The 27,760-nt window shown below is 43.9% G+C and overlaps 1 protein-coding gene across 3 annotated transcripts in view; it reads right to left on the bottom strand.

Annotated features, from left to right (window-relative positions):
- Positions 1 to 13,667: 13,667 nt before the first annotated feature.
- Positions 13,668 to 27,760, bottom strand: part of bet1l (Bet1 golgi vesicular membrane trafficking protein-like) — a 47,866-nt gene continuing 33,773 nt past the window's right edge. For all 3 annotated transcript variants that reach the window (XM_059976274.1, XM_059976275.1, XM_059976276.1), the window contains 2 exons: positions 15,020 to 15,076; positions 13,668 to 14,391 (listed from right to left, as the gene is read on the bottom strand). In XM_059976274.1, the coding sequence (XP_059832257.1) occupies positions 14,224 to 14,391; positions 15,020 to 15,076 (225 nt within the window). In that variant the 3' untranslated portion in view covers positions 13,668 to 14,223. The remainder of the gene's footprint in view (positions 14,392 to 15,019; positions 15,077 to 27,760) is intronic.

Here is a 27,760-nt window from a genome sequence, read left to right on the forward strand (position 1 = left end):
ATACCTGTGGCCACCCGAGCTCAAGTACAGTGCTTTCGACCGGGAACTGTTGGCTCTCTACCTGGCAATCCGGCATTTCAGGTACTTCCTGAAGGTCGGCACTTCACCGTGTTCACGGACCACAAACCGCTTACCTTTGCGTTTACAAAAGCGTCCGACCCTGGTCGTCCCACCAGCAACGCCACCTGTCCTACATCTCTGAATACACGACGGATGTCTGGCACGTCTCGGGTAAGGACAATGTCATGGCTGATGCGCTCTCTCGCCCTACCGTTCATGCCCTTTCCCAAGGGGTAGACTTTGAGGCACTGGCAGAGGCACAGCAGGCAGATGAGGAGATTCCGAGTTACAGAACCGCAGTCTCCGGTTTGCAGCTCCAGGACCTCCCTGTGGGCCCGAGTGAGAGGACCCTACTCTGTGACGTCGCCACCGGCCAGCCCCGTCCCGTCGTCCCGACAGCCTGGCTGCGCCGTGTTTTCGACTCCATTCATAACTTGGCGCATCCCTCCATCTGGACAACTGTTCGGATGGTTTCCAGCAGGTTTGTTTGGCACGGACTCTGCAAACAGGTCAGTGAATGGGCCAAAACGTGCATGCACTGCCAGACGGCCAAGGTGCAGCGGCACACCAAAGCCCCACCGCAGCAGTTCCATCCCGCCCACCGGCGTTTCGACCACATTCATGTGGATATCGTGGGGCACCTCCTGACTATCGTGGACCGGTTCACAAGATGGCCAGAGGCGGTCCCGCTCACCGACACCACCTCCGAATCTTGCGCCCAAGCCCTGATCACCACCTGGATATCTCGCTTTGGTGTACCAGCCCACATTACCTCCGACAGAGGCGCCCAGTTCACCTCCAGCCTGTGGTCAGCTATGGCCAGCCTTTTGGGGACTCAGCTGCACCACACAACTGCCTACCACCCACAGTCGAACGGGCTAGTGGAGCGTTTCCACCGTCACCGGAAGTCGGCCCTCATGGCCCGCCTGCGAGGAGCCAACCGGGCGGACGAGCTTCCCTGGGTCCTACTCGGCATCCACACAGCGCCCAAGGATGATCTGCACGCCTCGTCGGCCGAGTTGGTATACGGGCCGCCCCTGGTCGTCCCCGGGGAGTTCCTACCAGCCCCACGGGGGCAAGAGGAAGATCCCGCAGCAGTCCTGGGCAGACTACGCGAGAAGCTCGGTAACTTGGTCCCCATACCCACTTCACAGCACGGGCGGAACCCGACCTGCGTACCCAAAGACCTGCAGAACTGTAAGTTTGTGTTTGTACGAAGGGGCGGGCATCGGCCACCGCTGCAGCAGCCATACGAGGGGCCATTTATGGTGCTCCGGAACAACAGGTCCACGTTCGTGCTGGACGTTGGGGGGAAAGAGGAGGTTTTCACGGTGGACCGCCTCAAACCGGCCCATGTGGACCTGGCGCAACCGGCCGAGTTTCCGGCACCTCGGCGCAGAGGCCGACCTCCCAAGCAGGTTCTGGCCCAGACTGTGGACATTGGGGGGTGTATCGCCGGTTCTGGGGGGGGGGGGTTATGTGGCGACCCATTTCCTGGCACATCCGAACCTGCTCACAATTAGATAGCCTATGGGGGTTTGCGAGCACAGAGCTTTGGAGCCTCTGCGCCACGGGGGGCAGGTTGAGGGAGGCTTAAAAGTGAGGCTGAAGATTTCGAATAAAGTTTTTCCTTCGACTGCAGTTACCGACTCCATGTCGTAATTTTAGCGCTGCATGTAGCACACCACTACAGTAGTGTCCAAAAATTCAATGTCCATTTAGGAATCAGATGGCAGAGGAGGAGAAGCTATTCCTGAATCACTGAGTGTGTGCCTTCAGGCTTCTGTACCTCCTACCTGATGGTAATAGTGAGAAAAGGGAATGCCCTGGGTGCTGGAGGTCCTTAATAATGGACGCTGCCTTTCTAAGACACCACTCCTTGAAGATATACTGGGTATTTTGTAGACCAGTTCCCAAGCTGGAGCTGACTAGGTTTACAACCTTCTACAGCTTCTATCAGTCCTGTGCAGTAGCCCCCCACCCCCCCAAGCTCCCATACCAGACAGTGATGCAGCCTGTCAGAATGCTGTCCATGGTACAACTATAGAAGTTTTTGAGTGTATTTGATAACATGCCAAATCTCTTCAAACTCTAAGTATAGCCGCTGTCTTGCCTTCTTTATAACTACATCAATATGTTGGGATGAGGTTAGATCCTCAGAGATCTTGACACCCAGGAACTTGAAGCTGCTCACTCTCTCCAATTCTGATCCCTCTATGAGGATTGGTATGTATTCCTTCATTTTACTCTTCCTGAAGTCTACAATCAGCTCTTTTGTCTTACTGACGTTGAGTGCCAGGTTGTTACAGCGGTACCATTCCACTAGTTGGCATATCTCATTCCTGTATGCCTGCTCATCACCACTTGAGGTTCCACCAACAATGGCTGTATTGTCAGCAAATTTATAGAAGGTATTTGTGATACGCCTAGCCACACAGTCATGAATGTATAGAGAGTAGAGCAGTGGGCTAAGCACACATCCCTGAGGTGTCCCAGTGTTGATAGTCAGCGAGTAGATGTTATCACCAATCTGCACGGATTGTGGTCTTCCGGTTAGGAAGTCAAGGATCCAATTGCAGAGGAAGGTACAGAGACCCAGGTTCTGTAACTTCTCAATCAGGATTGTGGGAATGATGGTATTAACTGCTGAGCTATAATCGATGAACAGTATCCTGACGTAGGTATTTGTATTGTCCAGGTGGTCTAAAGCCGTGTGGAGAGCCATCGAGATTGCCACGTCCTTGCTGAGGCAAGAGTTCAGTCTAGTCATGACCAACCTCTCAAAACATTTCATCACTGTCGATGTGCTACCGGGCGATAGTCATTAAGGCAGCCCACATTATTCTTCTTGGGCACTGGTATAATTGTTGGTTTTTTGAAGCAAGTGGGAACTTCCGCCCATAGCAGTGAGAGGTTGAAAATGTCCTTGAATATTCCTGTTAATTGGTTGGCACAGGTTTTCAGAGCCTTACCAGGTACTCCATTGGGACCTTGCGTCTTGCGAGGGATCACTTTCTTTAAAGACAGCCTAACATCGGCCTCTGAGACAGAGATCATGGGTCATCAGGTGAAGCAGGGATCTTCACAGCTGTAGTTGTGTTCTCCCTTTCAAAACAGGCATAGAAGGCGTTGAGTCCATCTGGTAATGAAGCATCGCTGCCATTCATGCTGTTGGGTTTCGCTTTGTAGGAAGTAATGTCTTGCAGATCCTGCAAGAGTTGTTGTGCATCCAATGTTGCCTCCAACCTCATTCAAAATTGTCTCTTCACCCTTGAAATAGCCCTCTGCAAATCATACCTGGTTTCTGGTACAGGCTTGGGTGGCCAATAAGTTCAGTTTTGGTTTCATCAGACCATAGAACCTTCTTCCAGCTAATTTCAGAATCTCTCACATGTCTTCTGACAAACTCTAGCCAAGATTTCAAGTGAGTATTTTTCAACAGCGGCTTTCTCTTTGCCACTCACCCATAAAGCTGTGACTGGTGAAGCACCCGGACAAGTTGTTGTATGGACAGTCTCTCCCGTCTTAGCATCTGAAGCTTGTAACTCCTCCGGAGTTGTCATAGGTCCCTTGGTGGCCTCCCTCACTAGTCCCCTTTTTGCATAGTCACTCAGTTTTTGAGGACAGCCTGCTCTGGGTAGATTTATCGCTCTGACGTATTCTTTCCATTTCTTGATGATTGACTTAACTGTACTCCAAGGGATATTCAGTGACTGGGAAATGTTCTTGTATCCCTCTCCTGACTTCTGCTTTTCTGCGGAGTTGCTTGGAGAGTTTTTCTGTCTTCATGGTGTAGAAACATAGAAACATAGAAAATAGGTGCAGGAGTAGGCCATTTGGCCCTTCGAGCCTGCACCGCCATTCAGTATGATCATGGGTGATCATCCAACTTAGAACACTGTACACTGCTTTCTCTCCATACCCCCTGATCCCTTTAGCCACAAGGGCCATATCTAACTTCCTCTGAAATATAGCCAATTAACCAGCCTCAACTGTTTCCTGTGGCAGAGAATTCCACAGATTCACCACTCTCTGTGTGAAGAACTTTTTCCTCATCTCGGTCCTAAAAGGCTTCCCCTTTATCCTTAAACTGTGACCCCTCATTCTGGACTTCCCCAACATTGGAAACAATCTTCCTGCATCTAGCCTGTCCAATCCCTTTAGAATTTTATACGTTTCAATAAGATCCCCCCTCAATCTTCTAAATTCCAGTGAGTATAAGTCTAGACGATCCAGTCTTTCTTCATATGAAAGTCCTGCCATCCCAGGAATCAATCTGGTGAACCTTCTCTGTACTCCCTCTATGGCAAGAATGTTTTTCCTCAGATTAGGGGACCAAAACTGCACACAATATTCTAGGTGCGGTCTCACCAAGGCTTTGTACAACTGCAGTAGAACCTCCCTGCTCCTGTACTCAAATCCTTTTGCTATGAATGCCAACATACAATTTGCCTTTTTCACCGCCTGCTGTACCTACATGCCCACCTTCAATGACTGGTGTACAATGACATCCAGGTCTCGTTACATCTCCCCTTTTCCTAATTGGCCACCGTTCAGATAATAATGTTTTCCTGTTCTTGCAACCAAAGTGGATAACCTCACATTTATCCACATTAAACTGCATCTGCCATGAACTTGCCCACTCACCTAACGTATCCAAGTCACCCTGCATCCTCTTAGCATCCTCCTCACAGCTAACACTGCCGCCCTGCTTTGTGTCATCAGCAAACTTGGAGATGCTGCATTTAATTCCCTAATACATATTGTAAACAACTGGGGTCCCAGCACTGAGCCTTGTGGTACCCCACTAGTCACTGCCTGCCATTCTGAAAAGGTCCCATTTACTCCCACTCTTTGCTTCCTGTATGCCAACCAATTCTCTATCCACATCAATACCATACCCCCAATACAGTGTGCTTTAAGTTTGCACACTAATCTCCTGTGTGGGACCTTGTCAAAAGCCTTTTGAAAATCTGAATATACCACATCCACTGGCTCTCCCCTATCCACTCTACTAGTTACATCTTCAAAAAATTCTATAAGATTTGTTAGACATGATTTTCCTTTCACAAATCCATGCTGACTTTGTCCAATGATTTTATCTCTTTCCAAATGTGCTGTTATCACATCTTTGATAACCGACTCTAGCATTTTCCCCACCACCGATATCAGACTAACCGGTCTATGATTCCCCGGTTTCTCTCTCCCTCCTTTTTTAAAAAGTGGGGTTACATTACCATGCTCCAATCCTCAGGAACTAATCCAGAATCTAAGGAGTTTTGAAAAATTATCACTAATGCATCCACTATTTCTTGGGCTACTTCCTTAAGCACTCTGGGATGCAGACCATCTGGCCCTGGGGATTTATCTGCCTTTAATCCCTTCAATTTACCTAACACCACTTCCCTACTAACATGTATTTCCCTCAGTTCCTCCATCTCACTAGATCTTCAGTCCCTCACTATTTCCAGATGATTATTTATGTCCTTCTTAGTGAAGACAGAACCAAAGTAGTTATTCAATTGGTCTGCCATGTCTTTGTTCCCTATGATCAATTCACCTGTTTCTGACTATAAAGGATCTACATTTATCTTGACCAATCATTTTCTTTTCACGTATCTATAAAAGCTTTTACAGTCAGTTTTTATGTTCCCTGCCAGCTTTCTCTCATAATCTTTTTTCCCTTTCCTAATTAAGCCCTTTGTCCTCCTCTGCTGGTCTCTGAATTTCTCCCAGTCCTTAGGTGTGCCGCTTTTTTTTGCTAATTTATATGTTTCTTCTTTGGACTTGATACTATCCCTAATTTCCCTTGTCAGCCATGGGTGCACTACCTTCCCTGGTTTATTCTTTTGCCAAATTGGGATGAACAACTGTTGTAGTTCATCCATGCGATCTTTAAATGCTTGCCATTGCATATCCACCGTCAACCCTTTAAGTATCATTTGCCAGTCTATCTTAGCTAATTCACGTCTCATACCTTCAAAGTTACCCTTCTTTAAGTTCAGAACCTTTGTTTCTGAATTAACTATGTCACTCTCCATTTAATGAAGAATTCCACCATATTATGATCACTCTTACCCAAGGGGCCTCGCACGACAAGATTGCTAACTAACCCTTCCTCATTGCTCAATAGCCAATCTATCTCAATATGCCTGCTCTCTCGTTGGTTCCTCGACATGTTGGTTCAGAAAACCATCCCGCATATGTTCCAAGAAATCCTCTTCCTCAGCACCCTTACTAATTTGGTTCACCCAATCTATATGTAGATTTAAGTCACCCATTATAACTACTGTTCCCTTATTGCATGCATTTCTAATTTCCTGTTTAATGCCATCCACAACCTCACTACTACTGTTAGGTGGCCTGTACACAACTCCCACCAGCGTTTTCTGCCCCTTAGTGTTAAGCAGCTCTACCCATATCGATTCCATATCCTCCAGGGTAATGTCCTTCCTTTCTATTGCATTAATCTCCTCTCTAACCAGCAATGCTACCCCACCTCCTTTTCTTTCCTGTCTATCCCTGATTGAATATCCCTGGATGTTAAACTCCCATCCTTGGTCACCCTGGAGCCCATGTCTCTGTGATCCCAACTATATCATATTCATTCATTAGATCTGCACATTCAATTCATCCACCTTGTTACGAATGCTCCTCGCATTGACACACAAAGCCTTCAGGCTTGTTTTTACAAAACCCTTAGCCCTTATACAATTATGTTGAAAAGTGGCTCTTTTTGCTTTTTGCCCTGGATTTGCCTGCCTGCCACTTTTACTTTACACCTTACTACTTTTTGCTTCTACCCTCATTTTACACCCCTCTGTCTCTCTGCACTTGTTCCCACCCCCCTGCCACATTAGTTTAAAGCCTCCTGAACAGCAGTAGCAAATGCTCCCCCTAGGACATCGGTTCCAGTCAAGCCCATGTGCAAACCATCCTGTTTGTACCAGTCCCACCTCCCCCAGAACTGGTTTCAATGCCCCAGAAATTTGAATCCCTCCCTCTTGCACCATTTTTCAAGCCACGTATTCATCTGAAATATCCTCTTATTTCTACTCTGACTAGCACGTGGCACTGGTAGTAATCCAGAGATTATTACCTTTGTGGTCCTACTTTTTAGTTTATCTCCTAACTCTCTAAATTCACCTTGTAGGACTTCATCCTGTTTTTTACCTAGATCGTTGGTACCTATGTGCACCACGACCACTGGCTGTTCACCCTCCCATTCCAGAATGTCCTGCAGCCGTTCAGAGACATCCTTAACCCTTGCACCAGGGAGGCAACGTACCATCCTGGAATCTCGTTTTCGGCTGCAGAAACACCTATCTATTTCCCTTACAATTGAATCCCCTATCACTATAGCTTTCCCACTCCTTTTCCTTCCCTCCTGTGCTGCAGAGCCACCCATGGTGCAATGAACTCGGCTGCTGCTGCCTTCCCCTGATGAGACATCTCCCCCAACAGTATCCAAAACAGTATATCTGTTTAGGAGGGAGATGACCCCAGGGGACTCCTGCACTACCTGCCTACTGCTATGCTGTCTAGTTGCCACCCCTTCCCTTTCTGCCTGTGTAGCCTTTACCTGCGGTGTGGCCAGCTCACTGAACATGCTATTCACGACTTTCTCAGCATCACGGATGCTCCAGTATGAATCCAATCGCAGGTCCAGATGCTCAATGCGGTCTGCCAGAAGCTGCAGTTGGACACACTTCCTGCACACATAGTCATCAGGGACACTTTCCTGATCACTTCCACAAAAACTCGATACGATGGGTTAGACATGATCTATCACACACAAAATCATGTTGACAATCCTTATCAGTCCAATTCTATCCAAATATTCATGAAACTCTCTTGTTCCGCCAGCTATGTAATTCTAGGGAAGACAATCGCGGGCCCTGTCAAATGTGTGAAATTGAGGTGCAACCCCAAAGCCCCGTTTGTGTGGATGCTGCACAATTTGTTATCCTGATACAAATAAGTACCACAAAATAACAGACAATACACTGCATACAATTAAATGATTTAGCTTTATAATTCTTAATTCGACTAAAGGGTTAGTAAAGAAAAAGCAGAAAAAGAAAAGGGCCTATTTTAATGAAAGTCTAATGTGCACAAGTTGGAGCTCACAGTTTCCCCCGTCACCGATCCTCCTTCGATCTTCCTGGGCTTCGTCGAATCATGGCCCCACTCTGGTAGAGACCTATGACTTCTTCTCTGTGGCGTCTTCTCCCTTCATCTCCCACTGAATAAAAGACCCAGCTCAGCCCGATGTCAGGCACACAACATAAAAGCACACTCCCTTCATTGGACAGCTCACATTCCAAAGCACCCGTTATCTCTAACCATAACCCAAACACTGCTTCCACATAAAGACCATTATGTTTGCAGTGAAATCTTTCCCAGGGCATTACATTCATATATCCAGTCCCTTAGAATACCTTCTAATAACTTGCCCACTATTGATGTCAGGCTCACCAGTCTACAATTTCCTGGTTTACTTTTAGCACCTTTCTTAAACAGTGGAAAAACATTGGCTATCCTATAATCCTCAGGCACCTCACCTGCTTCAGGCATTATTTTTCCCCAACCATCCTGTCCCAGTGGACAACGCAGAGCAATATAGGAATAGATAAGCTTTTCCCTCAAGATAAAAAGGGGACCGCAGTTATGGACCTTCAGACAACCACCTTCATTTTTTACAACTCTGTCAAGTTTCATGTCATTTGCAAGCTTATCAATCACTTCCTTCCTTCTCTCCCTTCACTTACAGGTCTGACAAACCATAACGGTCCAAGCACCAATTTCTGTGAAACTTAACCCTCCACTCCTGCCCTCTGTCTCCTATCAGGAATCCCTCAAACATTTTCAGCATTGTTTTCTCAGTCATATCTCAAGGGAAATGACCAAGGCTTCAATTCAAGAGCAGAACTGTTCATTGTGAATCAGTTAACTTTGGGCACCACAACAAAATTCTGGAGGAACTCAGAAGGTCAGGCAACATCTGTGGAGGAGAATAAACAGTTATGTTTCTGGTTGAGACTCTCCATCAGGACTGGAAAAGAAGGGGGAAGAACCTAGAATAAGGAGGTAGGAGTGAGGGGGAGTCCCCTCCATGGAAACTGTCTACACTGTTTGTTTCCTCAGTAGACCAGCCAGCCACCCACCCCAAACATTCTCTCCTCTCTCCTCTGGCAAAAGATTCAAAAGCTTGAAAGCACATACAATCAGGCTTAAGAACAGCTTCTAAAGCTATCAGGTGATAGCTACGAGCAGGTGATAGGTGGTTGGGGTTGAAGTGAGAAGATAGGCAAGGAGATGGTGCTCAGGGATGTATTGTGACAAAGTTCAGATTATCACAAATTTAATGACACTAAATTAAGTGGAAAAGGAAGTTGTGCAGAAGATATGGAGAGTCTGAAAAGAGATATAGATAAGTGAGTGGGCAAGGGTCTGGCAGATGGAGTACAATGTTGGTAAATTGAGGTCATCTACTTTGGAAGAAAAGAATGGAAGACCAGTTTATTATTTAAATGGTAAAAAAAAATGCAGCATGCTGCTGTGAAGAGGGACCTGGGAGTGCTCATTGTTGAATTGTGAAAGGTTGGCATGCAGGTGCATCGGGCTATTTAGAAGGCAAATGGAATGTTGGCTTTCATTGCTAGAGGGATTCAATTTAAGAGTGGGTAGATTATGCTGCAACTGTATAGGGTACTGGTGAGGCCGCATCTGGAGTACTCCCTGCAGTTCAGGTGTCCTAACTTGAGGAAGGATATACTGGCTTTGGAAGCAGTGCAAAGGAGGTTCATCAGGTTGATTCCAGAGGTGAGGTGGCTGGACTCCGAGGACAGATTGAGTTGCCTAGGACTGTATTTACTGCAATTCAGAAGAATGAGAGGAGATCTTATAGAAACATATAAAATTATGAAAGGGATAGTTAAGGTAGAGGCAGGAAAGTTTTTTCCACTGGTAGATGAGACTAGGACTATGGGACCAGGGGAGTAAATCTTGAGGGGATCCTCAAGATCCAGGGGAGTAAATTTAAGATGGAGATGAGGAGGAACTGCTTTTCCCAGAGTGGTGAATTTGTGGAATTCTCTGCCCAATGAAGCAGTGGAGGCTACCTCAGCAAATATATGTAAGACAAGGTTGGATTGATTTTTGCATAGTAGGGGAATTAAGGGTTATGGGGAAAAGGCAGGTAGGTGGAGATGAGTCCATGGCCAGAATCAGCCATGATCTTATTGAACGGCGAAGCAGGCTCAACGAGCCAGATGGCCTACTCCTGCTCCTGTTTCTTGTGTTCTTACTTGTGGTGCACATATTGGATTGCTCAACTTGCCTCAGAGTCAGTGAGATGTTCACTTTCGTTTGGCCACACTGACTTCTGGCATCATGGTGGGATGATGAGGGGAGGAAAGAACACTGAGTAAAGCTGGTCAAAGAAGAATGATAAAAATAATAAACATAATAATGATAACAGCATAATAAACATAATCTCTTTCTCTGAGAGAAAGAGATTAATAGCATTAGATGGACATTGAGATGCACCTGACTGGAGAGTCTACACCCCAGGGGCAACTGCCTTCAAGAGAAACTTATCATTTAGGACTGAGCTGAGCAGAAACTGTTTTATATGGATGTTACACCCTGGTTTATGACCATGCTTTATTTTATGAATAGTTATGCTGTTGGGGATTTTATTTTCCACAGATTTTTTTCAAAATGCACTATGTTCCTTTAATTACATTGTACAATCAGGTAATACATTTTTTTGCTGTTTATAATAATAATTCTTATTGCATTAGCCAATAGGATTTGTCTTGTTAACATTCTGGTCAATAAGATGCCCCGGAACATTCTAAGAGGAATGAGGGAGGGACAGTCACTTTCAAGAGAACGCGTGGGGTCAAAGCAGAAAGAGAGAAAAATGGAAACGGACAACGAACATCACAGAAAGGCATGTTGAAATGCTCATAGAACCGATTTGGAGGGACAGATACCATTGTCAGAAAATCCTCATGCGAACTTTGGTTTCATGGAGAATGTACAGATAACTTTTAGTTAGCTAGTTAGCACATGACTTTGGAGAAAGTTCAACACCACGTCCTTGGATGTTGCATGGTTATTTATTTATGTTTCACTCAAACTGGGTGTTCAGGCAGAATTGTTTGATACCACGAGTAAACGTAGTGAAACAAAACCAGACTGATTACGCAACAATGAGTTCCAATGATTATGTTTATTATGATTATGTAATATTATGATTATGTAATGAGCCCTTTTCTTTATTGTGTTTTTCAAAGAATATATTATTCTGTCAATATAATTTTAATCTAAGTTTATACTGGCGAATGGTAAATTTACATGTGTATATCAGTGTACATGTGGTAGCCTCATATTCCCATTCAAACTTTTATGTGTTGTGTTTACCCAAATCATACTTACTGTAGATGTGTTCATTTCCTGGTAACAGCATTTTCATCGTTATTCCCCATGCATTGTAGAGTTATGTTGCTGAATTCACAGTAAAAGCTAACTCATTACGAGTCTACAGTGATAGGGTTACACACAGGCATGACTATCGACCTATGGCTCTGACATCAATTGCTATGAAGTGCTTCGAACAATTGGTTATGGTACACATCAACCATAACCTACCGGTCAACCTTGACGCTTTGCAATTCGCCTACCGGAGCAACAGGTCAACGGCAGATGCCATCTCTCTGGAACTACATTCCTCCTTAGAACACCTGGAGAATAAAGACGCATATGTAAGGCTCCTTTTCACTGACTACAGCTCTGCCTTTAATACCATCATTCCAAATAAACTGATTCCTCAGCTCCGGAACCTGGGAATTAACACTCAGATCTGCAGCTGGATCTTCAACTTCCTCACAGACAGGACCCAGGCTGTAAAGATAGGGGACAAGCTCTCCTCTACAATCACTCTGAGCACCGGTGCCCCACAAGGCTGTGTACTCAGCCCCCTGCTGTACTCACTGTACACCCATGATTGTGTAGCCAAGTTTCCATCGAACTCAATATATAAGTTTGCTGATGACACCACAATTGTAGGCCGTATCTTGGGTAATGATGAGTCTGAGTACAGAGAGGAAATTAAGAAGCTGTTGGCATGGTGCGGAGACAATAACCTATCCCTCAAAGTCAGCAAGATGAAGGAATTGTTTGGTGACTTCATAAGGAGAAGCGGACCGTACAACCCCATCTACATCGATGGTGCGCAGGTGGAACAGGTCAGAAGCTTTAAGATCCTCGGGGTGAATATCACAAATGACCTGACTTGGTCTAACCAAACAGAGTCCACTGCCAAGAAGACTCACCAGCGCCTTTACTTCCTGAGAAAGCTATAGAAATTTGGCCTGTCCCCTAAAACCCTCACTAATTTTCTTCTGGGGTGCATCACAACCTGGTATGGAAATTGTCCTGTCCACGACCGGAAGAAGCTACAGAAGATCGTGAACATAGCCCAGCACATCACACAAACCAATCTTTCATCCTTGGACTCAATTTACATCGCATGCTGTCGGAGCAGTGCTGCCAGGATAATCAAGGACACGACCCACCAAGCCAACACACTTTTTGTCCCTCTTCCCTCCGGGAGAAGGTTCAGGAGCTTGAAGATTCGTACGGCCAGATTTGGGAACAGCTTCTTTCCAACCATGATAAGACTGCTGAACAGATCCTGACCCGGATCTGGGCCATACCTTCCAAATATCCGGATCTGACTTGCACTACCTTACTTTCCCTTTTCTATTTTCTAATTATGATTTATAATTTTAATTTTAAATATATTTACTTCAATTTGTACTTCAGGGAGCGCGAAGCACAGAATCACATATCGCTGTGATGATTGTATGCTCTAGTATCAATTGTTCTGTGACAATAAAGTGTTGGGATTCTTCAGTTCCCAGGACTATGATGCTCGACTGAGTATATGGAAGAGTGAAATCTTTGGGTGTTCAGGGAATTGGAGGAAACCAATATTGGATGAGGACCAATATCAGCCAGGGTCTTGAATGGCAAATTTTTACAGCTGTACCCTGGAGAGTATTCTAACTGGTTGCTTCACAACTTGGTAAGAAGGGACCGTGCACAGGATCAGAAAAAGCTGCAGAAGATTGTAAACTCAGCCAGCTCCCTCTGGAGCACTAGCCTGCCCATCATCAAGGACATCTTCAACAGATGATGCCTCAAAGAGGTGGCATCCAACACCAAGGACCCTCATCACCTAGGACATGCCCTCTTCTCAGTGTTACCATCACTACGCGAGCCTAAAGACACATTGAACATTTCAGGAACAGCTTCTTCCCCTCTGCCATCAGATTTCTGAATGTGCATTGAACCCAAGAACACCTACCTCACTTTTTTTTTCTTTCTTTTGCCCTATTTATTTAACTTATTTTAATGTATATTCACATTGTAAATAATGTATCTCACTGTACTGCTGCTGCAAAACAACAAATTTCACAACATACTTAATAGATAATAAGCCTGACTCTTGCAGAATGGATTTGAAGGTTCAGTGTGCATAAAGGGGAGATAAAATGAAAATGAACCAAGTGCAAAATTTAAATAAACAATCGTTTAGGCAATTAATATTTATTCAGAGTGAAAATATAGAGAGAGCACACACCAACGAAATCTAGCTGAGTGCGGCTCAGCAGCAGTAAGTTTCAGAAAAGATTCCATTAAGTTGAAGAGAAATGTTAAATCAGAGAATTGCTGTAGAAAATGATCTGTACATATATATGAAATAGTAGAATGAAACAACTACTTGAATGATTATTATTAAATTATATGATCAATATAAAAGTGCTGTTCTTGCCCTGTATGGAAGTTTTCAGTTACCTTGTTTGGGATTTGATTGGAGCTCAAAAGCACAGGAGCCTTTGTAAAATCACAATCCTCACTGAAGACTGCAACTGGTTACTGGTTGCACGATACATCAGGGGCATAGTACAATCATTGTTGGGTAAAAGATCACATCCCTCACCAGACATAAAGTGCACCTTCCCGATTCCCAGGCTGATCATGAGAATGATATCTACATAAAATCCCTGATAAAGGAAGGAGCAGTCACTCTTTTCAACTGTGTCCATAGGAAATCTGTTCCTTATAACATTGTGCTTCATAACCAGCTCAGGTCTGCATCCTGGTGACCAGGAAGTACAGGATGAAGAAGAGGAGGACCAGACCAACAGACGTGTAGCACAGCAACTTCTTATTGTCCCGTCCTGATCTCACCATCGTGGAAAACCGCTTTACACTCCCCGTCAGAAGGCCAGTGGCACTCAGGAAATCGGAGTCCTGAACCAAACACAGAATTCATCAAGTCTAGATTGGAAAAATACTCTGTAGTTAGAGTTGTGTTGCACTCTGGACACAGCTTTCACATTTCCACCGTGAGGGAGAGAAGGGGAAAGAGGGGGTACAGAAAGGTGACCAGTGGGGAGGAGAGGGTGGAAGGAAAGGGAGAGGGAGACATTTACCTTCCAACAGTAGCGAGTGAAGGATATTGATCAAGGACTGAAAGATAACTGCCCTGTCTGGGTGTGTGAGTGTGTGGATACAGAAAGTGAACAGCAGATGGAAAAGGAGGAAATATAAATTTAGCATATTTACACTTCCAAAGAATTGACTGAACGCTGCACAGGAGCTTGACACAGAATCAGGGCTGATGGAGGTGGAGTGTAACATACTGTGGACATGTTCCCTCTGCCTCATCATTAGTTAGACATGGTTTGTCATACAAATTCACACTGGGTTTCTCTAATCAATAAACACCTTACTGAACAGACATTAATTCTGTCTCTAATATTTTGAGAAGATTTTGCACTAATAGACACTATTAGATTCATGCTTTATCTATTTATTTCTAAATAAATCCATGACAAATTTTGTGCTGTGAAAATACCCAGGAAGACCATCTACTCACCATGCCATCCAAGTATCTGTTCTGGTCAGCTGTCTCCTGGTCAATGTCCAGAGCAATCTGCTTGAACAAGTTCAACATCAGTTTATTTATTGATTTAGTGATACCACGCGGAGTAGGCCCTTCCTGCCATACTGCCCCAGCAACCCCACAACCCACTTAACCCTAGCTTAATCATGGCACAATTTACAATGACTAATTAACCTATATGGTATGTCATTGGACTGTGGGAGGAAACCAGAGCACCCAGTGAAAACACACAAAGTACACAGGAACGACATATAGGAGTCCTTACGGAATGGCGCTGGAACTGAACTCTGAACTTCAGATTCAGGAACGCCCAAGCTGACTGCTATGCTGCGATGGTCAACAATTTGTCATGTATACATGTACACATATACACTGCCCCACCAAACAAAACAATATTCCTCCAAACCAAGGTGCACAACACAGTTCATTTAACTCACATACATAACACAAAGAGATATAACCATAAATAAATTAACAAATAATAAAGTCTGAAGTTCGAAGTAAAATTGCATTATCACAGTAAATACATGTCAGCACATACAACCCTAAGATCCTTATTCCTGTGGGCATACTTAGCAAGTCCGTAGAACAGTAACTGCAAACAGGGTCTATAAACAGTAAACATCAGGAACTATAAACTGTAAACAAACTGCAAATGCAGATATAAATAGGTGCTCTATGTTCTACATTCTAATACAATAACAATCGAACTTGCCAGATTTGGAGACAGTCAGAAATGATTATTTGTGAATTGGTTTGGGTTATTATGGAGCCAATGTTGAAAAACACAGGTAATTCTGATCCATTACACTGGGGGCTTACTGGATTCCGATCAGACATACTGGAGGCACTGGGGATTCCAACCTGATATACTGGAGGAATGGGATTCTGATCTGATATATCGGAGAGACAGGGATTCCAATCTGATGTACCCAGGGGATTCCGATCTGATAGACCGGAGGCACGGGGGATTCCGATCTGACAGACTGGAGACACGGGGGATTCCGATCTGATAGACCAGAGACACGGGATTCTGATCTGATATACTGGAGGAACGGGATTCTGATTTGATACACCGGAGTCACAGGAATTTCGATCTGATAAATGGAGGGATTCCTGCTGATATAGTACAGGAGGAGGAGCTTAGGAGAACAATGGCGCCTAACGGCAACTCCTTTGTTTGCACTTTTGGAAACAGCTCTGTTTCCATCTTTAATATCTCTATTTTTCCCTTTTGAGGTTTCTTTTGAAGACCCTGACCTAGAGTTAGACACTGATTTTGGTTTTTTTGTGGAAAAGGGATCAGCTCTTGGGATGTCACAACTGGCTCTTATTTAATATGCCAAGGATGTGGCCTAGAAAACTAGCGCGCCTTCAAGGTTCCAGGATTTTGTAGCTCTGGAGGCAGGCCGGCTTGAGGTAGGTGCCGCCACAGGGAAGTTGTGTGACATGGGAGACATAGAAACATAGAAAATAGGTTCAGGAGTAGGCCATTCAGCCCTTCGAGCCTGCACCGCCATTCAGTATGATCATGGCTGATCAACCAACTCAAAACCCTGTACCTGCTTTCTCTCCATATCCCCTGATCCCTTTAGCCACAAGGGCCATATCTAACTTCCTCTTAAATATAGCCAATGAACCAGCCTCAACAGTTTCCTGTGGCAGAGAATTCCACAGATTCACCACTCTCTGTGTGAAGAACTTTTTCCTCTTCTCGGTCCTAAAAAGCTTCATCTTTATCCTTAAACTGTGACCCCTCGTTCTGGACTTCCCCAACATCGAAAACAATCTTCCTGCATCTAGCCTGTCCAATCCCTTTAGAATTTTATACGTTTCAATAACATCACCCCTCAATCTTCTAAATTCCAGTGAGTATAAGCTTATTTGATCCAGTCTTTCTTCATATGAAAGTCCTGCCATCCCAGGAATAAATCTGGTGAACCTTCTTTGTACTCCCTCTATGACAAGAATGTCTTTCCTCAGATTAGGGGACCAAAACTGCACACAATATTCTAGGTGCGGTCTCACCAAGGCCTTGTACAACTGCAGTAGAACCTTCCTGCTCCTGTACTCAAATCCTTTTGCTATGAATGCCAACATACCATTTGCCTTTTTCACCGAGACAGATGATCAAAAGCAGCAAGCTGGCTGCCGGCTGTGTGCCCAGAGCTCGGAAAAAGCTACGCAACAGACTTTTAACATTGTAAATCAGCGAGTTGTTTATTATGTCTCCCCTCTCGCTGTGAAACTGGGACACCTGTTTTTCCCTTATTAGGGACACAGAGTCTGTGGTACGTCAAATTACAGGATGAGTGAGTAATCTTTGAGTACTGCAAGTCTGCGTCTTTATTGATGTTTTCCTGCATGCTTGAGTGCTCAGTGGGGGCTCCGATGCTTTTTTGCTGGTGAGGGAGGGGGTGGGGTCATTGTTTTGCTGCTGTTTATGTGTGGGTAGGGGGAGCTGGGGGGACTTTGGGGTTCTAACATTTAACTCTCATTCATTCTTTGGGGCACACCTGTTTTTGTGGATGTTTGCGAAGAAAAAGAATTTCAGGATGCATATTATATACATTTCTCTGAAATTAAATGTACCTTTGAATTGGAGAATCTGATCTGCTATACTGGAGGCACAGGAGATTCTATTACAAATAAGAGAAATTCTGCAAATGCTGGAAACCCAAGCAACACAAACAAAACACTGGAAGAACTCAGCAGGCCAGGCAACATCTATGAAAAAGAATACATTTGACATTTCTGGCTGAGTCCTGCTAAAGTGTCTCAGCCCAAAACACAGACTGTATCCTGCGGAAGGATCTCGGCCTGAAACGTTAACTGTACTCTTTTCCATAGATGCTGCCTGGCCTGCTGAGATCCTTCAGCATTTTGTGTGTTACAGAGGGGATTCTGATCTGTTATACTGGATGCACAGGAAATAGCAGATGCTGGGATGTGCAGCAACATACAACCTGCTGGAAGAATTCAACAAGTCCAGTCACATTGGTGGAAAGAAAGAAATAAGACACCAAATGGGGTAGCAACATAGTGTAGCAGTTATCGTAATGCTTTACAGCACTAGCTGAAAGATCAAAGTTGAATCCTGCCATTGTCTCTAAGGAGTTTCCTCTGGGTGCTCCAGTTACCTCTCAAAAAGTTGTGGATTCTGTTGGCCATGAAGGAATTAAATGGAAGATTAATGGAAGAAAACATCAAATTTGAATGAGTAAAGGATAGTGGAAGTAGACAAACCAATAATCTTTGATCCTGCCATGTGCTTAAAGTAATGGAAGCTGCCATTTTGTGAAGCTGCTCTGTTACCTCCATTTTGTGAAATGTTTGATGCACTGATTCTTCCTCTGGCATAATTTAATCAGAGCAACTGAACATGGACACAAGGAGATTCTGCTATTGATCTAACAAACCTGAGATCATTCTCAGATAAGATGTGTATTCCCTATTCCATCTCTCACCTTATCTCCTTACCTGCCCATCTCCTCTAACGCTCCTCCCCCTTTTCTTTCTTCCATTGTCTTCTGTCCTCCCCGAACAGATTTCCCCTTCTTTAACCTTGTATCTCTTTCACTAATCAACTTCCCAGTTCATACTTCACCCACAAACCCACCCCCCCCCCCACCCCTGGTTTCACCTATCATAGAAACATAGAAAACTTACAGCACAATACAGGCCCTTTGGCCCACAAAGCTGTGCCGAACATGTCCTTACTTGAGAAATACCCTAGGGCTACCCAAAGCTCTCTATTTTTCTGAGCTCCACATACTTGCCCAGGAGTCCCTTAAAAGACCCTATAGTATCTGCATCCACCACCATCGCCAGCAACCCATACCACACACTCACCACTCTCTGTGTAAAAAACTTACCCCGATATCTCCTCTGTACCTACTTCCAAGCACCTTAAAACTGTGCCTTCTCGTGCTAGCCATTTCAGCCCTGGGAAAAAGCCTCTGACTACCCACATGATCAATGCCTCTCATCATCTTGTACAGCTCTATCAGGTCACCTCTCATCCTCCATCACTCCAAGGAAAAATAGCCGAGTTCACTCAACCTATTCTCATAAGGAATGCTCCGCAATCCAGGCAACATCCTTGTAAATCTCCTCTGCACCCTTTCTATGGTTTCCACATCCTTCCTTTAGTGAGGTGATCAAAACTGAGCACAGTACTCCAACTGGGGTCTGACCAAGGTCCTATATAGCTGCAACATTACCTCTCAATTCTAAACTCATTCCCATGATTGACGAAGGCCAATGTACCGTATGCTTTTTTAACCATAGAGTTAACCTACGCAGCAGCCTTGAGTGTCCTATGGACTCGGACCTCAGGATCCCTCTGATCTTGCACACTGCCAAGAGTCTTACCATTAACATTATATTCTGTCATCATATTTGACCTACCAAAATGAACCACCTCACACTTATCTGGGTTGAACTCCATCTGCCACTTCTCAGCCCAGTTTTGCATCCTATCAATGTCCCACTATAACCTCTTACAGCCCTCCACACTATCCACACCACCTCCAACCTTTGTGCAAATTTACTAACCCGTCCCTCCACTTCTTCATCCAGATCATTTATAAAAATCACAAAGAGTAAGGGTCCCAGAACAGATCCCTCAAGCACAGCAGTGGTAACCAAACTCCATGCAGAATATGACCCATCTACAACCACTCTTTACCTTCTGTGGGCAAGCCAGTTCTGGATCTTGGATCTGTTCCCCTTGGATCCCATGCCTCCTTTCTTTCTCAATGGCCTTTTCATCTTTATCTCCATAAATTGTCGTGATATGTTGTGGTTAGTTTGTATTCACAGTAATAGCTAACTCATTACGAGCCTATATATATCTTTATAATCCTTTCAGGATTCTTTCACCTTGCACACAGGCATACAAAAGAGTTGTATCCTCAAATTTCACCTTTGAAGGCCTCCCACTTACCAAATTCACCTTTGCCTGAAAACAGCCTGTCCCAATCCACACTTGTCAGATGCTTTCCAATACCATCAAAATTGACCTTTCTCCAATTTGGAATCTCAGCCCACAGGCTAGACTTAACTTTTTTGCTTATTTACTTTGGTTCCTTAAGGGTGATGTAGCCAGGGGTGGTAATGGGGACAGGCTCCCACGGCCTAGTAAATGCTCCAAATGGCATGCACTTTAAATAGCCTTTGACAGCCAATACCAGCTCCTGGCCTTCACATGTGGCATAGCTACTAAGTCCGGTAGAACTGCTTCTAGGAGAAGGAGCAAAGGCAGATTACTGCCACCTTAAAATGAGTCACTGTGGGCAGATAGGGCTTGTCAGCCGTGGTTGGCAGCTCATCTAAGAAAAGGAAAGCTCTTGTTCTCAAACCTCCACTGCCTTGCAGCTATACCCACTGATGGGGAAGGCTTTGGGAGTAAACCCTGAGGGAAAAATCCAGAGCTGGAGTGCTAAGGCAGTCCTACGGAGAGTTCAATGCTGACTGGCAACTCCTGTGATGCTGCTGATACCAAACTATATTGGTCTTGTATCAGTCTGAACCCTAAGTAGGCAGTGATCATAATATGATTGAATTCATACAACAACTTGAGAGGGAGAAGTATAAATCACATGAATCAGTATTGCAATGGAATAAAGGGAATTAGAGGCATGAGAGAGGAGCTTGCCCAGGTGGTTTGGAGGGCTATACTGGCGGGGATGATGGAAGAGTAGAGGTGGCTGGTTTCTGGGAACAGTTCACAAGGTGCAGGATAGATAAGTCCAACAGAAGAATTAGTTCTCAAATGGCAGGGGTTGGCAACCATGGTTGACAAGGGAAGTTAAGGACTGCATAAAAGCCAAGGAATGGGCATATAAGGTAGCAAAAATGAGTGGGAAGTTGTATGATTGAGAGGTTTTTAAAATCAAACAAAGGCAACTTTTGTACTTGGGTACTAGCCTACCAAGTAAAGTACCTAGGACATCCTTAAGAAGTAGTGGCTCAGAAAGGCAGTGTCCATTATTGAAGGCCTCCAGCACCCAGGACATGCCCTTTTCTCACTGTTATCATCAGATAGGAGGTACAGAAGTCAGAAGTCACACACTCAGCGATTCAGGAACAACTTCTTCCCCTCTGCCATCAGATTCCTAAATGGACATTGAACCTGTGAACACTACCTCACATTTTTAAATATTATTTCTTGTTTTGCACAATTTTTAATTTATTCAAAATACGTATACTGTAATTGATTTAATTTTTTCCCTCCTTCTATATGATGTATTGCATTAAACTGCTGCTATTAAGTTAACAAATTTCACGACACATGCTGGTGATAATTAACCTGATTCTGATTCTAAAAAAATGCCATAAGAAAAGAAAAGATGAAATATGAGAGCAAACTAGCCAATAATATAAGCAGGATTCTAAAAGTTTTTTTCAGTTATATAAAGAGTGAAAGGGAAGTGAGAGTTGATATTCGACCACTGGAAGATGATGTTGCAATGGGGGACAAAGAAATGGTGGACGAACTTAATAAGTACTTTGCATTAGTTTTCACTGTAGAAGACACCAGCAGTGTGCTGGAGGTCTGTGAGTGTCAGGGAGCAGGAGTGAATGCCATAGCTATTACAAAGGAAAAAGTTCTAGGCAAACTCAAAGGTCTTAAGGTGGACAAGTCACCTGGAGCAGATGGACTACATCCCAGAGTTCTGAAAGAGGTGGCTGAAGGGATAGCCGATGCATTGGTTATGACCTTTCAAGAAACACTTGACTCTGGCATGGTTCCAGAGGACTGGAAAATTGAAAATGTCACTCCTCTCCTTAAGAAAGGAGCAAGGCAAAAGAAAGGAAACTTATAGGCCAATTAGCTTAACCTCTGTGTCAGTCTTTTATTGAGGTTGAGGTTTCAGGGTGCTTGGAGATTAATGATAAGTCAAAGTCAGCATGGTTTCTGTGAAAGGAAAATCTTGCCTGACAAATCTGTTAGAGTTCTTTGAGGAAGTAACAAGCAGGGTGGACAAAGGAGAGGCAGTGGATGTCGTTTACTTGGATTTTCAGAAGGCATTTGATAAGATGCCTCACATGAGGCTGCTTAATAAGATAAAATCCTATGGCATTACAGGAAAGAGACTGACATGGACAGAGGAACGCCTATCAGGCAAGAGGCAGTGAGTTGGAATAAAGGGTTTTTTTCTAGTTGGCTGCCAGTGACTAGTGGTGTTCCCCAGAAGTCAATATAGGGACCACTACTTTTCACATTGTTTGTCAATGATTTGGAAAATGGAATTGATGGCTTTATAGCAAAGTTTGCAAATGATACGAAGGTAGGTGGAGGGGTAGCTAGTGCTGAGGAAGCAATGCGATTGCAGCAGGACTTAGACAAATTGGAAGAATGGGCAAAAAAGTGACAGATGGCATACAGTGATGGGAAATTTATGATAATGCATTTTGGTAAAAGGAACAATAGTGCGGACTATTATCTAAATGGGGAGAAAGTTCAAATATCGGGGTGGAAAGGAACTTAGGAGTCCTTAGGAGTCTTCTGGCAAGACTCCCAGAAGATCAATTTACAGGTTGAGTCTGTGGTAACAAAGGCAAATACAACGTTGGCATTCATCTCAAGGGGAATAGAATATAAAAACAGACATAATGCTGAGGCTTAATAAGACACTAGTCAGGCCTCACTTGGGGTATTGTCAACAGTTTTGGGTTCTATATCTCAGAAAGGATGTGTCGGCATTGGAGTCAGCCTGGAGCAGGCTTGCGAGGATTATTCTGGGAATGAAGGGGTTAACATATGAGAAGGATTTGGTAGCTTTGGGTCTGTACTCACTGGAATTTAGAAGAATGAGCAGGCATCTTATTGAAACCTACTGAATGTTGAAAGGACTTAATAGGGTGGATGTGGAGAGAATGTTTCCTATGGTGAGGGTATCTAGAACTAGAGGCACCACCTCAAGATTGAGGGGCGACCCTTTAGAACAGAGGTAAGGAGGAATTTTTTTAGTCAGTGAGTAGTGAATCTGTGGAATGCTTGGCCACAGGCAGCTGTGGAGGCCAAGACCCTGGGTATACTTAAAGCAAAAATTGTTAAGTTTCCTGATTAGTCAGGGCATCAAATGTTATGGTGAGAAGGAAGGTGTATGGGGTTGAGAATCCTGGATCAGCCATGATAGAATGGCAGGCCAGACTCGATGGGCTGAATGGCCTAATTCTGCTTCTACATCTTATGGTCTCTGCTGTTCCTTTGGGTTCTATAAGACACACCAGCAGAATTGGGCCTTTTGGCCCATCGAGTCTGCTCTGCCATTCAATCATGGCTGATCCTTTTAACCCCTCCTCAGCCCCACTTTCCAAGCCTTCTCCCTGTAACTTTTGATGCCGTGTCCAATCAAAAACCTATCAAGCTCTGCCTTAAATACACTCAATGACTTGGCCTCCACCCTCTAAAGAAATTTCTCTGCATCTCAGATGCGTGGAGAAGAGTAGCTTGCTACATGGGCAACCACTTGCTCTCCTATCGTACTGCCCAGGCTTGCATATCTAGATAGCTAGGATGCAAAATCCTTGGTCAACTCTGACTGGTGGAGGCCTCACACACCCACATTTACTTTGCAACTAATGGCATTTTGTTCATTAAATAAAAAGGGTCCTCCCACACAAACTTCTGCCATCTGTTTCCTGAATGGACATTGTAGCTTTAGACACTACCTCACCTTTTTAATATACAGTATTTCTGTTTTTGCACATTTTAAAAAATCTATTCAATATATGTAATTTATTTACTTGTTTATTTATTATTGTTTTATTTATTATTTTTTTTTCTCTCTCTCTCTGCTAGTTTATGTATTGCATTGAACTGCTACTGCTAAGTTAACAAATTTCACGTCACATGCCGGTGATTATAAACCTGATTCTGATTCTGATTTGCCCTGTCTCATTCCCTAACAGTAGATCAAGTATCACACAGTCTCTCATTGGGACTTCTATGTACTAATTAAAGGAAACTTTCTTGAACACATTTGACAAACCCTATCCTACCCAGTCCCTTCACAGCATGAGAGCTGCAGTCAATACGTGGAAAGTTAAAATCACCAGCTATAACAAATTGAATTTTCTTGCAACAGTCTGAGATCTCCCTACAGATTTGTTCCTTTAAATCCCTCAGACTGTTGGGTGATCTATAATATAGCCCACTAACATGGTCATACTTTTCTTATTCCTCAATTGCATCCATAACTCCTCACCAGATGAGTTCTCCAGTTTGTCCTGACTGAGCACTGCCATGACACTTTCCCTGACTAGTAATGCAAACCTTCCTCCTTTAACCCCTCTCTATCATGTCTAAATCAATGGAAACCCAAAATACTGAGCTGCCAGTCCTGCTCCTCCTGCAAACAAGTCTCATTAATAGCTACAATATCATAATTCCAGGAGTTGATCATCTGCCTTTCCTGCCATACTTCTTGTAATGAAATATAAACAACTCAGGACACTAATGGTATTGGCACCAATAACAGAGGCAATAAAGGAGAGGAGGTTCTGAGGAGAGATGTGAGAGGGCTAGGTAGAAAACTGGAAAGCTAACAACCTCTGGAGTGCTGTCTGTACCACTGAGAGTATGTACAGGATGATCTGACAGATGAATGCAGAGCTATCATGTTGCTAGAGAGTGGCTTCTTCCAGCTCATTTGCGGAAACAGCTTAGTTTCTATCTTGAATGTCTCTCTTTTTTTTCTTTTCAAGGTGAATGTAGTTCTGTTGAAATCTCTGATCTACATCTGCACTCAAACTTCAGTTCTTTAGTGATGATTCCCATTCCTGTGGCTCACTGACCAGCCATTTATCGATATCCCAAGGACATGACCAAGCAGATGAGCACGCCTTTGGGGTGCTAAGGCTCAGCGGTCCTGGGGACAAGCCAATTCTTTGCTGGTGTCACCAAATGAGGTGTTGCAGGAGAAAACAGAATACTGTGAACAGCAAGTGCCTTGGTACGCAGATCACACTTTGTTTCTTTTTTTCTCGTTGGTGGGGGAGAGCTTAATGCTGATTCTCGAGCCAAAGAACTCAGAAAAAAAGTGTGTCTCTTCCCCCCATCACGGTCATTTACACTACACGCTGCATCCGCAAAGCAAACAGCATTATGAAGGACCCCACGCACCCCTCATACAATCTCTTCTCCCTCCTGCCGTCTGGGAAAAGGCACCGAAGCATTCAGGCTCTCACAACCAGACCATGTAACAGTTTCTTCCCCCAAGCTATCAGACTCCTCACTACCCAGAGCTTATTGTAATGCCTGCACTGTTTTGTGCACTTTATGCAGTCCTGGGTAGGTCTGTAGTCTAGTGTAGTTGTTGTTTATGTTTTTTTTTCTCGCTGTGTTGATTTTTACGTAGTTCGGTCTAGTTTTTGTACTGTGTCATGTAACACCATGGTCCTAAAAAACGTTCTCATTTTTACTATGTACTGTACCAGCAGTTATGGTCGAAATGACAATAAAAGTGATTTGACTTGATACAGAATTTATTGGGGGGGGGGGAAGAAGGGAAGGGAGGTGGAGGGGGGAGCGAGGGAGAGAGGAGAGAAGGGAGAGGTGCTTGCTTGGTGGGTGATGGGTGCTGATGCTTTTTGCTCGTGTGGGGGTCAATGCTTTGTTGCTGTTTGTGCATGGGGGTGGGGGGGGGCTTTCAGGTTCTAACACTCATTAAACCCTTCTGTTTACATGGATGCCTGCAAAGAGCAAGAATTTCAGGTTGTACGTTGTATACATTTTCTGATATGAAATGGAACTATTGAACTATCGAATGCATGGCTGAGGAATTGATGCAGAGGGCAGAGATTCAGATTTCTGGATCATTTGGATCTCTTCTGGGGATGGTATGACCTGTACAAAAGGGACAGGTTATACCTGAACCCTGGGGGGGGGGGGGGGGGGAATATACATACAGGCAGCTTTGCTAGAACTGTTCAGGAGGATTTAAACTAATTTGGTAGGAGGATGGGAACCGGAATGAGTATGAAGTAGTTAACAATCAAAGAAAGTGTGTAGTGAGACTGTTTGCAAAGAGAGGCTGATGTTAGGGCAAAATTGCAGTCAACGAGATTAAATGCAGTGTCCTATATAGCTGTAACATTACCTCTTGGCTCCTAAATTCAATTCCATGATTGATGAAGGCCAATACACCGTATACCTTCTTAACCACAGAGTCAACCTGTGCAGCTGCTTTGAGCGTTATATTTGAATGCACGCAGTATATGGAATAAGGCACAGGAACTTGTAGCACTGTTACAGATTGGTATGTGTGACATGGGCATCATTGAATCACGGCAGTTATATACAGGTCTCTGAACAGCAGCCAAGATGTGGTCTACAAATTACAAAGGGAGATAGAAAATGCTTGTCAAAAGGGCAATGTTACAATAGTCATGGGGGATTTCAATATGCAGGTAGATTAGGAAAATCAGTTTGGTGTTGGATTTAGAAAACACCTACGAGATGGCTTTTTAGAGGAGCTCATGGTTGAGCCCACTAAGGGATCAGTTATTCTGGATTGGGTGTTATGCAATGAACCGGAATTTATTAGAGAGCTTAAGGCAATGTGTAGTGAGTCTCCTAGCAAGGAGGGGCTGATGATAGGGTGAAAATGCAGTCACCAGGATCAGTTGCAACAGAAAAGGTGGACAAAATTGAAAACAGTGCATACAGGACTGAAGGCATTACAATTGAATGTGCTTAGAAGTAAGGTACATGAAATTGTAGCACTTTTACAGACTGGCACGTATGATGTTGTAGGCATCAATAAATCAAGGCTGAAAGAAAATTACAGCTGGGAGCTTAAGGTCCAAGTCTGCACACTGTATCAAAAGGACAGGTAGGCAGGCAGAAGGGAAGGTGCTGCTCTGCTGGTAAAAAATGAAATCAAATCTATAGAAAGAGGTGGCAGAGGGCCAGGTGTTGAATCATTGTGGATTGAGCAAAGGAACTACAAGGGTAAAAAGTCCTTGATGGGTGTTGTATTCTGATCTCCAAATGGTAGTAGTAAGGATGTAGCCTACAAAGTATAATGGGAATGAGAAAATGAATGTAAAAAGGGCAATGTTACAATAGTCATGAGGGACTTCAATATGCAGGTAGATTAGAAAACAGATTAGCGCTGAATTCCAGGAGGGGGAATTTCTAGAACGCTGAGATGGCTTTTTCAATTAGCTTGTGGTTAAGCCCACTAGAGGATTGTACAATGAACCAGAACTGAGAGCTTAAAGTAAAATAATCCTTAAGATCAAGTGATCATAATATGTCTGAAATTTGAGAAGGAGAAGCAAAAGTCAGATCTATCAGTATTACAGTGCAGTAAACAAAATTACCGAGGAAAGAGAGAGGAGTTGGTCAGAATTGATTGGAAAAGAACACTGGCAGGGATGATGGCAGAACAGCAATGGCTGGAATTTCTAGAAGCAATTTAAAAGGCACAGGATATAAACATCCCAAAGAGGAAGAAGTACTCTAAAGGAAAATTGACACAACCATGGCTAACAAGAGAAGTCAAAGCCAACATAAAACCCAAAGAGAGGGCATATAATAGAGCGGAAATTAGTAGGAACTTAAGAGGATTGGGAAGCTTTCAAAAACAGAAGGCATCTAAAAAGTCATTAAGAAGGTAAAAAGAGAATACAAAACAAGCCAATAATACTAAAGAGGATACCAATAGTTTCTTCAGATACATAAAGTGTAAAAGAAAG

The sequence above is a fragment of the Hypanus sabinus genome, chromosome 7 (genome assembly GCF_030144855.1).
Source record: "Hypanus sabinus isolate sHypSab1 chromosome 7, sHypSab1.hap1, whole genome shotgun sequence".
NCBI classification, from domain to species: domain Eukaryota; kingdom Metazoa; phylum Chordata; class Chondrichthyes; order Myliobatiformes; family Dasyatidae; genus Hypanus; species Hypanus sabinus.